At 49.3% G+C, this 12,878-nt stretch overlaps 1 protein-coding gene across 10 annotated transcripts in view; it reads left to right on the top strand.

Annotated features, from left to right (window-relative positions):
• Positions 1-4,441, top strand: part of MPP4 (MAGUK p55 scaffold protein 4) — a 42,797-nt gene extending 38,356 nt beyond the window's left edge. For all 10 annotated transcript variants that reach the window (XM_083708818.1, XM_083708816.1, XM_083708821.1 and 7 more), the window contains 3 exons: positions 1,128-1,236; positions 2,074-2,208; positions 3,983-4,441. In XM_083708818.1, the coding sequence (XP_083564944.1) occupies positions 1,128-1,236; positions 2,074-2,208; positions 3,983-4,174 (436 nt within the window). In that variant the 3' untranslated portion in view covers positions 4,175-4,441. The remainder of the gene's footprint in view (positions 1-1,127; positions 1,237-2,073; positions 2,209-3,982) is intronic.
• The last annotated feature ends 8,437 nt before the right edge of the window (positions 4,442-12,878 follow it).

Below are 12,878 nucleotides of genomic sequence, written 5' to 3'. Positions count from 1 at the left end.
AATTTCCAGTCCGTGCATTTCCAATAGCTTTCTGATGATATCCTCTGCCTTTTTATAGCACAAATGTTCCAGAGGGACGGGGCGGGGGGAGGAGGTTGTCCAGCTATCGTCGTGCTACAGTGCAAAAGTTCCCCTCCAGTCAGCCGCAGTGCAGCAATACTAGAGGAGTGATGCAGAACACAATAATAATATTAATATAATAATAATAATAATAATAATAATAATAATAATAATAATAATAATAATAATAATAATTTATTTTATTTATACCCCGCCCTCCCCAGCCAAGGCCAGGCTCAGGGTGGCTAACAAACAATAATAAAAACAAGTTGAATGAATACAACATAAAAACAAGATTAAAATACAACATTAAAATATCGAAACATTAAAATATTAAAATGCAGCCTCATCTCAGGAGGAGAAAGGAAAAAGGAAAAAGAAAGAGGGCGAGGGAATCAAATTGGCTCCAAGCCAAAGGCCAGGTGGAACAACTCTGTCTTTCAGGCCCCGCGGAAAGAAATCAGATCCTGCAGGGCCCTGGTCTCATGAGACAGAGCGTTCCACCAGGCTGGAGCCAGTGTTGAAAAGGCCCTGGCTCTGGTTGAGGCTAATCTAACTTCCTTAGGGCCCGGGACCACTAGGGTGTTGCTATTTATGGACCTTAAGGTCCTCCGTGGGGCATACCGGGAGAGGCGGTCCCGTAGGTACGAGGGTCCTAGGCCATGAAGGGCTTTAAAGGTCAAAAGCAGCACCTTAAATCTGACCCTGTACTCCACTGGGAGCCAGTGCAGCTGGTATAGCACCGGGTGAATATGCTGCCATGGCAGAGACCCCGTGAGGAGCCTCGCTGCAGCATTCTGCACCCGTTGGAGTTTCTGGGACAGAATGACGTGAGAATGTGCCACCGCCAGTGCACTATTGCGGCATCGGCGACATCTTGCAGAATACATCAGCAAAAAGCAAAATACAAGTTCTGGTGGGACCCTGCAAGGAAATGTTTTTGCTACCCTCCCCGACACATTTTGTTCACCTGAAGCACAGGGTGTGAAGGTTTTAAATACCTTTTGCTTGAAGCAGGCCCCTCTCACCTTGCCCGTCTCTTCCTCCCTTGTTGATCGCATTTGCAGAATGATGGAGTATGGAGAGTACAAGGGGAATCTCTACGGCACGAGCATTGATGCCGTACGTGCAGTGCTTGATGAAGGGAAGATCTGCATAGTGGACTTGGAGCCTCAGGTGAGTCATGGAGAAAATAATGTTACTGTCTACAGGTCATGTGCAAAGCTCCTTGGTTCCGTATTTGGAGACTAGGGAGAATCTGAAATGAAACTTGAAATAAAGGTGGTCTGGAGCACAAATACAAATATGACAAGGCTAGGGGTGAGTAATATCCATGTATATTATTATACGTCGGTAATCATGATTTTTTTGGTAAGGGACGCAGGTGGCGCTGTGGGTTAAACCACAGAGCCTAGGACTTGCCGATCAGAAGGTCGGCGGTTCAAATCCCCGTGATGGGGTGAGCTCCCGTTGCTTGGTCCCTGCTCCTGCCCACCTAGCAGTTCGAAAGCATGTCAGAGTGCAAGTAGATAAGTAGGTACCACTCTGGCGGGAAGGTAAACGGCGTTTCTGTGCGTTGCTCTGGTTCGCCAGAAGCGGCTTAGTCATGCTGGCCACATGACCTGGAAGCTGTACGCCGGCTCCCTCGGCCAAGAAAGCAAGATGAGCGCTGCAACCCCAGAGTCGGCCACGACTGGACCTAATGGTCAGGGGTCCCTTTACCTTTACCTAATCATGATTTAATTCTGTTTGAAAATTAATATGGCATTGCTACCGAAGGATGCCTGGACTATGAATGGTCAGTAATACTATTTTTTGCTGCAGAGAGGATAGATCCAGTCCTGTTGGAGTCAATGCATATGCATATTTGAATTGTAGCCCCATCTTTTAAATATACAGTTATTTTTAATCAGAATAAAACTTGAAAAAGACAAATGCATTTATCTTGTGTGAATGCAACACATCAAGTTGAAATGGCCATGGGGTTTTTTGTATTGTATTTTTCTCTTTCAGAGTATTCCACTGGCTCGTACTCATGAACTGAAGCCCTACATTATATTTATTAAGCCATCAAGCTTGAGCTGTATGAAGCAGTCCCGGAAAAATGCTCGGATGATCACGGACTACTATGTGAATATGAAATTTAAGGTGAGTGAAGGGGAGGAGAGAGGTGGGGATGGATTGATGTGATATAGTGTGAAACCCAACCACCTCCTTGATATGCCTTTGTATGCAAAATATATTCAAATCCATGCTGCGAAGAAGATAATCATTTCAATTTTATGGATGATATTGGGGGGGGGGGGCGATTCTGAAATAGTGAAATCCCTAAAATTACCCTGACAATTAAGCTTGAAGTCAGATCTGAAGTCAATTAATCCAAGTCCACTGTTACACACACTAGTACTCTTTAACTTTTTAAAAGCCTCATATTTATCACATCACACATTTTTAAAAAACCTCTTTGGGTCAACATTGTGGGAGTAAAAGAATTCTGACATTTAGAGGTTTATGTTTTATTGTGGTTTGAATATTTAGTTGGGAGCCACCCAGAGTGGCTGAGAAAACCCAGTCAGATGGGTGGATGATAATATTAATAATTTCCAGTCCGTGCATATTAATAATAATAATAATTTAATAGTTTTATTTGGCTTCTTTAAATATGGTTATGCCTCCCTCTTTGTAGCCTACCCAGCAGGAGAACCTTGATTTCTGTGTCTCCCTTCTCCAATATTCAGTTCTTCCTTTTTTTTTCTTGAGTCTAGTTCAAATACAACAGCAGGGAGAGTGTTTAGGATAGAGTCTAAACCACAGAGTCTAGGACTTTCTCATCAGAAGGTCGGTGGTTCGAATCCCCGTGACGATGTGAGCTCCCGTTGCTCGGTCCCTGCTCCTGCCAACCTAGCAGTTCGAAAGCATGTCAAAGTGCAAGTAGATAAATAGGTACCGCTCCAGTGGGAAGGTAAACGGCGTTTCTGTGCGCTGCTCTGGTTCGCCAGAAGCGGCTGAGTCATGCTGGCCACATGACCCAGAAGCTGTACGCCGGCTCCCTCGGCCAATAAAGCGAGATGAGCGCCGCAACCCCAGAGTCTGTCATGACTGGACCTAATGGTCAGGGGTCCCTTTACCTTTACCTTTACCAATGCCTTACAACCTCGCAGCACCTGTATGGAGGTGCCATTTGTGAAAGCCAACTCCACAATTTCATTCAGCAATTGTGGTTTGTGTGATTTGCAGGTCTTCAGACTGGGTTTCCACAACCACACTAATCACGGCAGCCAAGTAGACAGCCCCATGTGGAGGTGCTATAAACTGTGTATTAGCACACATGCTTGTTCTGTATTACTAGACTCAAGAAGAACACAACTATCAAAATGGGCATTAGATTAGCACTTTATTCAGCCGATATTGAAAAGCAGAATGGAAGTTGTAGTTCATGAACAATTTTGAAGTACAACTGGACTCTTATCTCTTTATGGATACATGTTGAAGGTTTATGGATTTTATTTACACCAAGTTACAATTTTTACACAGGTACAGTATACAGTGGTACCTCGGGTTAAGTACTTAATTCGTTCTGGAGGTCTGTACTTAACCTGAAACCGTTCTTAACCTGAAGACCACTTTAGCTAATGGGGCCTCCTGCTGCCGCCATGCCACTGGAGCACAATTTCTGTTCTCATCCTGAAGCAAAGTTCTTAACCCGAGGTACTATTTCTGGGTTAGCGGAGTCTGTAATCTGAAGCGTATGTAACCCGAGGTATCACTGTACACTGATCTGCCCTATAAAAAAAAAATACTGTGCAGTTTTCTGACTTCTTACTTGAGAAATGTTAAGAGTAATCACCCCGTTGGTCTTGAAATATTATTCGCCATGCCTATAAGTTCTGCCTTGAGCTTCTTCTTGCTTTGCTCTCTATAGGAAGAAGATCTGCAGGAGATGGAAGAGTCAGCTAAGAAAATGGAAGCTCAGTTTGGTCAGTTCTTCGATCACGTGATTGTGAACGACAATTTACAGGAGGCTTGCATGCAGCTACTGTCAGCTGTGCGCCGAGCGCAAGATGAGCCCCAGTGGGTCCCGGCGACGTGGATATGCTCAGAAAACCAGCCATAATTATCAGAGCTATACAGTTCCACAAAAACGATAGTTCATGTCTCACAGCATTCATAACCATAATGCTGGGATTGCCAGAGAGAATATCTCATTCTTCGCAGGGAATTTTGGAGAGGATTAGGCAAAAAGCTAAATTAATGTTTGGTGTGGCATTCTTAAGCATTGTATGTTCAGTAACATTAATTTTGTACCAAAAAAATATATATTGCTTTGTTGTAGTGTAAGAATATAATGGTTAAGAATAATAAAAGAATATATTTTGTTGCATTTATTTGTGTGATCCAGCTACATTAATCTAATCAGAATGTCTTTTATTTGTGGCATTTTGATTGCTTCCTCTCTCTCTCTCGATCGTAGTCAAAAAATTCAAGGATCCATCCAACAATTAATTTTCCGGTGATTTTGAGTTGGGTGCAGTCTTTGTTATTGATTTATGGCAGGGTTGTTTGGCAAGAATTGCAGTCTCTCCTAACATGACAGTGGAGAACTGGCAGCAGAGTTCTGGCCTCACTCAGGCATGCCTGAGCTTTTGTGACACCATTTGAATTTTACTTCAGCAGCTTACCAGTGTGAGAGCCAGTGTGGTGTAGTGGTTAAGAGCGGTAGATTCGTAATCTGGTGAATGGGGTTCGCTTCCCCGCTCCCCCACCTGCAGCTGCTGGGTGACCTTGGGCCAGTCACACTTCTTTGAAGTCTCTCAGCCCCACTCACCTCACAGAGTGTTTGTTGTGGGGGAGGAAGGGAAAGGAGAATGTTAGCTACTTTGAGACTCCTTCGGGTAGTGATAAAGCGGGATATCAAATCCAAACTCTTCTTCTTCTTCTTACCGTATTTTTCGCTCTATAGGACGCACCCGACCATAGGACGCACCTTGTTTTAGAGGGGGAGAATAAGGAAAAAAAATATCCCCCTCTCTGCTCAGTGCCCCTTCAGCGAAGCGGCAGGAGAAACGGAGCCCCTTCCATTTCTCCTCCCGCTTTGCTGAAGGGGCGCTGCGCAGCTCTTCCTCTCTGCTGAAGCCAGGAGAGTCTTGCTCTCCCGGCTTCAGCAAAAGGAACCCGAAGCCTTCAGAGCGCAGCGCGAGTTCCCGCTGCACTCCAAAGGCTTCAGGCGGCTATCCCTGAAATCTGACGTTCTGCAATTTACTCAAAAATGGTGCCAAACTCTTGCAAATGCTCCCCTGAGTGGTTTTGGGGTGGAAACAGAAGGCGTTTTATCATCGGAATAATAATTAGCCCTCGACATCTGAACTTTCGGAAAAACCAAAAATCCCAAAGCCACGCGGTCACAATTTCAGCAAAAATCTGACATTCTGCAATTCTCTCAAAAATAGTGTGAAACTCTTGCAAATGCTCCCCTGAGAGGTTTTTTGTTGGAATCAGAAGGGTATTTATCATCGGAAAAAGAATTAGCCCTCGATGACTGAACTTGTGGAAAAACCTTTTTTTAAAAAAATCCTTAAGTCGCGCGTGTCAGGGAGAGGCAAACGTGGAAAGAGCTAAGGGGCGAAACCAGCACTTATAGAGAGCCGAAAGAGATAATTAGTAGTCTGTCGTCTGACAGCGAAGAGGAGGCAGGCAGGGGGGGAGGCTGAGCCCGGAACTAGTCATTCTGTAAACGAAGGAAATCAGAGGCGGGGTTTCCACAGACTTGCATGTTGGACAAAAAAAGTAAAAAGAAACCAGACACGGCATCTTTCAAGACAGGGTCGGACATGCTTTGAAGCACTGGAGATGTTCTTTTGAACTTTGTAAATAAATCAAAGAGATTGTAACGCAGCGAGCCTGGAGTCTATGCCGGCTTGGCAGCACACACCTCTTGGCAGCACACAGTCTATGCCGGCTTGGCAGCACACACCTCTCACAGCATGCCGTGTCACTAATTGCTGCTGAAAAGCTGGTGGAATAAGGAATAGGCCTCAGAATGGAGAAGGAGGTCTTGGAGCTGAGAAAGAGAAATGTCGCTCTGGAACAGAGATCATCTGACTTGCAGACCCGTTTGGAAGAAGCCAGAGCTGCTCAGAGAGGACCCACAGGTGGGCTATCAGCAGATGGGGGCCAGCAAGTGTGGGTGGAAAGGTTCCATGGTGACCTGGAAAGTTACTTGGATTTCAAAACCGAGATGGGATATTTTTTAGAGCTTGAATCGGCTAAGTTTTGGGACGATGCCCAGAAAGTTGCTCACATAATTAGACACCTGGCTGGAGGGGCTAGAAGTTGGATCCAGCCATTAATAGCCTTGAATAATGAAGCCCTCAGAAATGTGGCCAAGTTTTGGCAAGCTATGGACTTTATCTATGCAGATCAAAGTTTAATTGACAAGACGCAGGAGGAGCTTTTGGCTTTGAAACAAGGCAAATTCACGGTACGCAGTTACTGGTCAGAATTCACTATGCTCATGCAGAAACTGGGTTGGGATTTAGAGTCAGATCCTGTACAAGCTTTGTTTAAAAATGGACTGAACCCAGAAATTAAGGACGAGCTTGCAAGGGGCACCCGCCCTAAAAATATGGATGAATTAACGAAGGCTGCTCTTGCGGTGGGTTTGAGACAGGAAGCCAGATGGCGGGAAAGGAAGCAAGGCAGAGAGCGGAGTTTCCATGGTGACCGCATTCTTGAAATGCCTGAAGCTGCCTCAGAACGTCAACAATAGCAGGAGCCCATGGCGATAGGCACAGTCCGGGTGCGGGAGAGTTTGAAAGCACAACGGTCGGGAGGGAAGGAGAAAAAAGACTGGCAAGCAGCAAAAAGATGTTTTGTGTGTCAGAAGACTGGGCACTTTGCCAGAGTGTGTCCAGAGTGTCGTAACTGGCAGGAAATGGTGGGGGCCACCCAACAGGCAGAGGCAGAGGAAGCCCAGCCTTCGGGAAACATAAAAGCCTGTCTGGTGGTGGACCGGGGCAACAGCCATGTGGGAGCAACACCGAAAGTCCTCGGCTTGAGCACCCCAAAGCAAGCATAGTGTTGAAGGTGGTCCTAGAACTCCCAAATGGCCAGCCGGTGGAGGAGTTGGCGCTAGTTGATTCTGGTGCTTCAGCGTCCTTTTTTAGCAAGGGGTTTTCAGCGCAGCACCAACTGAACCTGAGGCCTTTGGATTTTCCGCTGCAAGTGACCACAATTGAAGGAAGAGAACTGCTGGGAGGTGAAGTGACACATTGAACACCTCCGATGTGGATGAGGGTGTCTACCCACTCCGAGGTCATCGCCTTTCACGTGGCCACACTGGCGGGTCTGCCTATCATATTGGGCATGAGCTGGTTGGCTTTGCACAATCCGGTGGTTTCCTGGCATCAACGGTCCCTGGTGTTCGGTTTGACGCACTGCATGGAGAACTGCCTGGCTCAAGGGCAACCTCAACAAAAGTAGGGCAGGAGGGCAGCAGCATGCAGAGCGGGGACGACCGAGATCCCGTCGTGTTACAGGGATCTAAAGGAGGTGTTCAGCGAGAAAGAGGCTGACGCGTTGCCGCCGCATCGACCATATGATTGTCAGATCAACCTGGTCCCGGGGCCCACGTTGCCTGTGGGAAAGACCTATTCCATGTCGGAGGGGGAGATTAAGGACCTAAGGGATTTTATTGAGAAAAATCTAAGAAGGGGGTTCATCAGGGAGTCCAAGGCGGCAGGGGGGAGCACCGTTTTCTTCGTGGACAAGAAATCGACTAAAGAAAGGAGGCTTGTAGTGGACTTTAGAACCCTGAACAGCCTGATGGAACCAGTGGATTTCCCAATGCCGAGGATCGACGATGTTCTGGCCCGGGTGCGCAAAGGGAAGATTTTCACCAAGCTGGACCTCCGGGGGGCATACAACCTCATCCGCGTGCGAGAGGGGGATGAGTGGAAGACCACCATGTTCACACCGCTTTGGGCGTTTGAGTATCTCGTCATGCCCTTCGGTTTGGAGTGCGGAAGTCACTGTTTCCAAGCCTTCATGCACCACATACTAGGACCTTTGCTGTACCAGAACTGTGTTTGCTTTTTGGACGACTTGCTAGTGTACTCCGAAGACGAGAAACAGCACGTAAAGGACGTACGTCAGGTCCTGAGCAAATTTAAGGAGCATCGCTTGTAGGTCATGCTGGAGAAATGTCAGTTCCACGCAAAGGAAGTCGAATTCCTGCGGTACCGGCTGTCGGACCAGGGTTTGGCCATGGATCCGGAGAAAGTGAAGGCGGTGGTGGAATGGGAGAGTCCCAAGACCAGGAAAGATGTTCAGCGTTTCCTGGGTTTCAGCAATTTCTACAGGAAATTCATCAAGGATTTCTTTTTTTTATATATAATATTTTTTTATTAAGTTTGTAAGATACAGAAAAAAGAATAAAGAACATATTATAAGAGTAAAGTAGAAAGGTTACAAATTTTCTTGTTCTTTTTTCCAAATCTACTGGACTTCCCCACATCCTCCCAACCCTGCATTCTCTGTAATACATAACATCAGCAATTTGTTAACTTATTTCATTACTTGTTGTATCCTTCGTTTTATCATGTTACCCAATTTCAAATGTGTTATAACCCAAATCATGTACATTTTCATTTAAACACAATAAAGTTATTTCATTATTGTCAGGGGTTCAGAAGGAGAGACACAGGAGGGGGAGCAAATGGAGAGTGAGGAGGAGGAGTACGAGGGGGGCGCAGGCAGTGACAGTGGCCAGAGTTATTCCACAAGCCTCTCTAGCGAATCGGAGGACTCACAGAAGGGAGCGCCGGTGGCCAGAGCAAGGGAGATTCCAAGGGAGAAACCTCAAGAGGGAGGGGCCAGCGGGGAGTCCCTGAACAGCAGCTGGAGATCAGGGCCAGCGTCTCCACCAGAGCGCAGTGGGGAGGGGGAGTCCCAGGAGTCGGGACCAGTGTCCTCACCACCAGAGGGAGGAGAGGAGTCAGGTTTGGCAACACCCACATCAGGAAGCGGGGAAACGGTCAGAAGGAAAGTCACCGGCTGGGCGCGCGCGCCAAGTTCAAATGTACAGGAGCACGGCACAGCGGGGAGCCCGGGAAGGGAGCCAGGTCCTAAAGCCCGCCGGAGGGAGGGGCAAGACTCAGGAGGCTCCGCGTCAGAGGAGTCCAGGAAGGAGGGAACCCCAGAGGGCAGAAGGACCCAACGCAGGAAAGAGCAGCGCAAGAGGTGGAGCCGGGCTAGAATCTTAAACTGGTGTGGGTGGAGCAGTCAGTCAGAGGGGACTTAGCCGGTCTAGCGTTAAGACGTGGGTCTGCGCGCCCAGAGCTTGGAAATGGAAACTAAACTTCAATAAAGACTTTTGTATATAATATCCACTGGGCGTTGGTCCTCTGTGAGCTGGGACCTAGCGGCAGTCCTGACAGTAAGTCCCCTCACTATTTTCACCAATTTTGCAACCTCGTGGAGTGCGGGAAAGCAGCGAGGGGTGAAGATTGGTGCTTCGCGAGCTCACGAAAAACAGGGAAATGACTACCGAAGAGAGGATAGCGAGTTTGCAAAACGCAGTGACGCAGTTGACTGCAGAAATTGCGGCTTCCAGAAAGAAAGAACAGGAAGCAGCTGCTGCCTGCCAGGATCTGCGAACCAGGTTAGAAGTGCTAAGTACACAGAGGCTACCGGCCACCAGACCAGAAGGGATTGGGCTGGGAAACAGAGGAGGGAGCCTGGTATCTCACTTCAATGGGGACCTGCAGGAGTATCCTAACTTCAGAGCAGATGTCATTTATGCATTGCAGCTGCTTGACAAAGACTTTAAAAATGAGGAAGAGAGAGTGGGATTTATTATTTCGCATTTACGGGGGGAGGCAAAATCGTGGCTGCGCAATCTATGGAGAGACAAGGATCCAGCCCTCCAAAATGCGGCTGCCTTCATTAAAGTGATGGATGCGTGTTTTTTATCTGAGATTGATGTGGATATCGCTAGGAGGGAGATTCACGGACTAAGACAAGGTAAAGCCACTGTGAGGCAATATCATTCACGTTTTTTCGGATTGGTGAATGTACTAGCCTGGGAGAAAGAATCGCCTGCCGTCAGAGACCTGTTCTGGGAGGGGTTGAGCGGAGCTGTGAAAGACGAGATCGCAAGGGGGGGAAGACCCCAAACCACCAAGGACGTGGTGGAACGGGCACTCTCCATTGGGGTTCGGTTGGAAGGACGCCCTTGGGGCAAGGAGGAAGGGCATTTGGGACGCACGCCAGCGAGAGGACTGCCTCCCTTCCCCAAGGAGGCGGCGCGCGCTCGATCCATGCCTCCGCTGGGAGGGGGAGAGGAGCCGATGGAGATAGGTGGTGCTAAGGCTCACTCCACAGTCGGAGCCCTAACTCCGGGAGCAGTCAAGATGAAGCCTCCTAGAGGAACCAGGAAGTGCTACATCTGCGACAGTGCTCAGCATATGGCAAAAGAGTGTCCCCAGCGGTTTCACAAGCATACTGCAGCCGCAGCGACAGTAACAGACGCAATTCAGCAGAGGGAGTCGCAGCAGGAAAACTCCACTGTCTGGCTGGAGATGGCGTCTCTGGGGACCAGCCAGACAAGTCAGTGAAGCAATCCCCAGGGATCTTACAGCCCACCGACCCCCTCCCACCCAAACCAGTAGTGCAGCTCACCGCATCCCTTCAGCTCCCCAATGGGCTACTTGTGGAAATTCCCATCACCATCGACTCGGGGAGCAATGCAGATTTTATAGACATGCAGTTCATCCAGCAACATGGCATAGCCCTTCTGCCAGCGGCGGTACCTCTGAAAGTCGTCACAGTGGACGGCAGGGAGCTACTGGGAGGGCAAGTGCTACAGCAGACGCCGCCAATGGTGATGCGCATTGGAAACCACCGTGAGGTCATCAGCTTCAACGTCACCCGCCTGTCAGACACGCCCATAGTGTTGGGAATGAGTTGGCTGGATAGGCACAGCCCGGCATTAGCTTGGTACCAGCGGCAACTGACCTTCGGCTCCTCTTACTGCGCAGAACACTGCATCCTGGCGGACTTGGAAGATGAGGGGCACGAGGATGGACCACAGCTGAACCTGGGCATGTTGCAAGCGGTGCCTAACAAATACAAGGAGTTTTTGGAGGTCTTCTGCGAGAAAGAGGCAGATAAGCTGCCACCCCACAGACCCTACGACTGCAAGATCGACCTCCTGCCCGGGGCGACGCTCCCGACGGGGAAACTGTACTCCATGTCTAAGGATGAATTGCAAGAGCTCAGGGAGTTCATAGATCACAACCTGAAGCGGGGATTCATCCGGGAGTCCAAGGCGGCAGGAGGCAGTCCCGTGTTCTTTGTAAAGAAGAGGGATACGCCCCAGAAGAGGCTGGTCGTTGATTTCCGCTTCTTGAACCTCAAGACCAAGCCCTCAGCCTTCCCTATGCCCAAGATCGATGACCTGCTGGCAACGGTGAGGAAGGGTCGCATCTTTACCAAGTTGGATCTGCGCGGAGCGTACAATCTCATTCGCGTACGGGAAGGCGACGAGTGGAAAACAACCATGTTTACGCCGCTGGGCACTTATGAATACAGAGTTATGCCTTTTGGATTAAAAAATGGTTCCCACTGCTTTCAAGCCTTCATGCATCATGTCTTGGCGGGTCTCCTCTACAAGAAGTGCGTCTGCTTCCTGGATGACATCCTAATCTTCTCGGAATCGCCGGAGGCTCACGAGAGAGATGTTAGGGAAGTTCTGCAGAGGCTGCGGGAGCACAGGCTGTACGCCAAGCTGGAGAAGTGCCAGTTCGACAAGACGGAGGTGGATTTCTTGGGCTACAAACTGTCCGACAAGGGACTGGCTATGGACGGTGCCAAGGTACGTGCAGTACTGGACTGGAAGAGCCCACGCAATAGGAAGGAAGTACAGAGGTTTGTCGGTTTTGCCAACTTTTATCGCAAGTTCATCAAGGGTTTCGCCATGCAGACAGCGGCCATCACCGACACCCTCAGTTCCAAGAAGAAGAGGTTCATCTGGACGGAGCAGGCAGAGCAGTCCTTTCAGAAGCTCAAGCAGCTCTTCGCTTCCGAAGAGAACCTACTGCACGTAAATCCCAGCAGGCCCATGAGAGTGGAGACGGACGCCTCAGACAGGGCCGTGGGAGCCGTTCTGTTGCAGCAAGACCACCAGGGGGACTGGAGGCCGTGCGCTTTCTACTCCAGAAAACTCAGCAAAGCGGAGCAGAACTACACCATTTGGGACAGGGAGTTGCTGGCCATACATGCAGCCTTCAAGGCGTGGCGGCACTTCCTCGTCGGAGCCAAGCACACGGTGCAGGTCCGCACAGACCATAAGAACTTGGAGTACTGGCGCACGGCGAGGTTCCTGAACCAGCGACACATCCGCTGGGCGGAGTTCTTTGCAGATTTCGACTTCAGAATTGAGTACATCCCAGGAAACAGCAACGTCTTGGCGGACGCGCTGTCCAGAAAACCGCAGTATCTGGAGGCAGAGGCACCGGCGGCGGCCAAGCACATTTTCACACCACAGGCGTGGGCATGCGCGTCAGCCACGGTGGACCTGGACGCGGTGCGCCGCGCGCTGCAAACGGACTCGTTCGCCCGAGCCAAGATGGAGGAGGTGTGCAGTGGCAAGGCGAGGGGCGACGAATTCCAAGTGCGCGACGGCCTGCTCCTACGCAAGGGAGTCCTCTACGTACCAGGAGACAGCCTCCGCGCGAAGGTCCTGCAACAGCTGCACGACGCGCCCAGCGCGGGGCACTTCGGCAAGGAGAAGACGGTGGACTTAGTAGCCAGAGACTTTT

Source organism: Podarcis gaigeae, assembly GCF_964106915.1.
Source record: "Podarcis gaigeae genome assembly, chromosome: 1".
In the NCBI taxonomy this organism is placed as follows: domain Eukaryota; kingdom Metazoa; phylum Chordata; class Lepidosauria; order Squamata; family Lacertidae; genus Podarcis; species Podarcis gaigeae.
This window is presented reverse-complemented; position numbering and strand designations above follow the sequence as displayed.